Source organism: Propithecus coquereli, unplaced genomic scaffold, assembly GCF_000956105.1.
Source record: "Propithecus coquereli isolate 6110/MARCELLA unplaced genomic scaffold, Pcoq_1.0 Scaffold44, whole genome shotgun sequence".
Taxonomy (NCBI): domain Eukaryota; kingdom Metazoa; phylum Chordata; class Mammalia; order Primates; family Indriidae; genus Propithecus; species Propithecus coquereli.
This window is the reverse complement of record NW_012150174.1, coordinates 13532314-13534789: the sequence shown is the minus strand read 5'-3', so window position 1 is coordinate 13534789 and position 2476 is coordinate 13532314. Positions and strand designations below refer to the sequence as shown.

The following is a 2476-nucleotide window of genomic DNA, read 5'->3' as shown; positions in this document are numbered from 1 at the left end:
TTCAACTAGAGCACTTGGGCAGAATCAACAGCTCAAATAAGACTTGATTTTCAGTTCACTGAATGCGTAGTTTAAACATATAGGGGAAGTGGCCAACCCATTCTCCTGGTCAGTTTCCCTGTTTCCTACCTCATTGGTGTTCCCACCCCTCTCCTCACCTGTATTCTTGTTTTCAAGACTCCCCCTAAGGGTAGTGAGGTTATGTAGGATAGAACAGGAAGCTGGCATTGTTTTATATTGTTGTGATTCTCTTTTCTTGCTGTCCTGCAGAAGCTTTGTCAGGCAGGCCTCTGCCTTCTCTGAGAACCCCTTGGCTGTCAAAGAAGGAAGTATAAGCGGGAAATACCTGTGGACAACCAGAAAGACAAAACACAGGCCAAAGGAGAGTGGGGTAGAGGCGTGGTCTTCAGCTTCAATTACATTAATAGTTGAAGAGGCATTTCTGTAGAAGGAGTCTAGGTTCTAGAGCATGGATTTTAATCTCTACTCTTTTGCTTCCCAGATACGTGATCTTTGGCAGTTTCCCTTCTTAAAAGCATCTCTTTTTCTACTATGTGAAACGGAAGTAACAATGCCCTCAGGAAGGTCTTGAAGATCAAATCACTTAAATATAATTGCCAAGGCTCAAAGCAGTTATTCAAGAAACTGTTACTCATCCTTTTGCCTACCTCCACCAGAACCAGGCGAGGAGAGTAAGGAAGGAATCTGGTTCCATTGTGAAGTGAGCCTCAGCGCACATAAGAAACATTCCCTCACTGGACACTTTTCTACCTCACTGTCCACATAAAATCACTGAAGAGAAAGGAGAGGAGGAATTAGAAATCTGTTTTACATATTCACATTCCTCTCTGCAGCAATTTCTGAATTCCTTGTTTTATCTCTTTGGTCCGAACCCCATATACAATAGGGTTCAAGGCAGGGGGAATAAGGTGATGAAGGACATTGAGCAAGATCAAGATGTCCATGGGGACCCTCTTTCTGGCCACATTTGTCAACACCACCACCAACAGGATGGTGCTGAAGAAGAGGATGAGGATGAAGTGGGAGCCGCACGTGCTCAGGGCCTTGACTGTAGCCCCCTCAGCCTTGAGTCTCAGCACAGCTCTTAGAATGAAAGCATAGGAGAGGAAGATGAGGATGAAATCTGAGCCCAGCAAGGTCCAACCAGCCACAAATTGGTAGATTCTATTAAGGGTGAAATTATCACAGGAAAGCCTGGACACAGACAGGTTGGCACAGATGCAGTTCTCAATGACATTTTTCCCATAGTAATGGAGCTGGGCAGTGAGGATAGGAATGGGTGCTGTAAGAAGGGTATTCCGTGCCACAATGAAGACACTAGCCTTGGCCACAAATTGATTAGTGATGATGGATGGGTACCGTAGGGGGTGGCAGATGGCCACATAGCGGTCGTAGGCCATGACCATGAATGTACAGGACTCCATGGGGAGAAAACTGTTCATGATGAACATCTGAAGGAAACAGCCAGAGAAGCTGATAGACCTGAGGTCAAACCAGAAGATGGCCAGGACCTTGGGAATGACGGTGAGGCAGAGCACAATGTCCAGCAGGGAGAGGAGGCTGAGCAGGTAGTACATGGGCTGGTGCAGAGCATCCTCCAGCCAAATGGTGATCAGGAGGGTGGCGTTGGCCCCCATGGCCAGGAGGAAGAGGAAGCTGAGAGGCAGGGACAGCCAGTGCTGCCAACTCTGGAAGTTGGGGAAGCAGATGAGGAGGAATTCAGAGACTGGGGCAGTGGAGTAGTTGCTGGGTGATGTCATGGGTAGAATCTTGAGCTGAGCAGGCTTCTCCTGACTATTTGTATGGGGAGATACAAGAGGTCATTTTTTTTAATTGCTCTCAAAAGTGTCCCTTTCACTTACTCTTTAGGGAGCTAATGATGTGTAGTAGACTCTTGCTAACTAAGGCAGATTCCAGTCAATATCCTAAAAATAGAACAGTGGTACTTGACAAATAATGATGTGATCTGTGAAGAAAAATGAATATGTAAAAAAACTATGAAGTTTTCCAAAAAGGGTAATGATAAGCAGTAACCTCGCTGTACATTAAAACATGTTGAAAATGTGCAAGAAATCAGGCCAGTATGATACTACTGTAAAAAAATCAATGGTAGATATGAGGTTTCTTTAATAGGTGTTTTTGAGAAAATTGTTTATTTGTTGGGGATAGACTTTGTCTTTGCTTTCTACTCTGTACCACTTTCTGATGGATATTTTTATTGCATCCCTTACCCAAACTTATGGTATACTAGAAGAAAATAGAATGTGAAGTTAAATTAAATCAGCCCTTTGCTAAAACCCCAATCTTAAATGAATGTAACTATTCATTTCCCGAGGCCTTTGTCTGAGCATCCTAGGACTCCTGGAATAAGCCTAAAACAAGAGAAAAGGCTGCTTTTTACTGTAAAGTTATGATCGACAACCTTAAATGGGCCCTCAATATTGCCTTTCCATCC

General features: G+C 44.1%; 1 protein-coding gene across 1 annotated transcript; it reads right to left on the bottom strand.

Moving 5' to 3' along the window:
• Positions 1–764: 764 nt before the first annotated feature.
• On the bottom strand, positions 765–1821 carry LOC105818338 (olfactory receptor 56A1). The gene has a single exon (XM_012654296.1). The coding sequence runs from the start codon at positions 1779–1781 to the stop codon at positions 837–839; it is 945 nt and encodes a 314-aa protein (XP_012509750.1). The 5' UTR covers positions 1782–1821; the 3' UTR covers positions 765–836.
• Between the last annotated feature and the right edge of the window lie 655 nt (positions 1822–2476).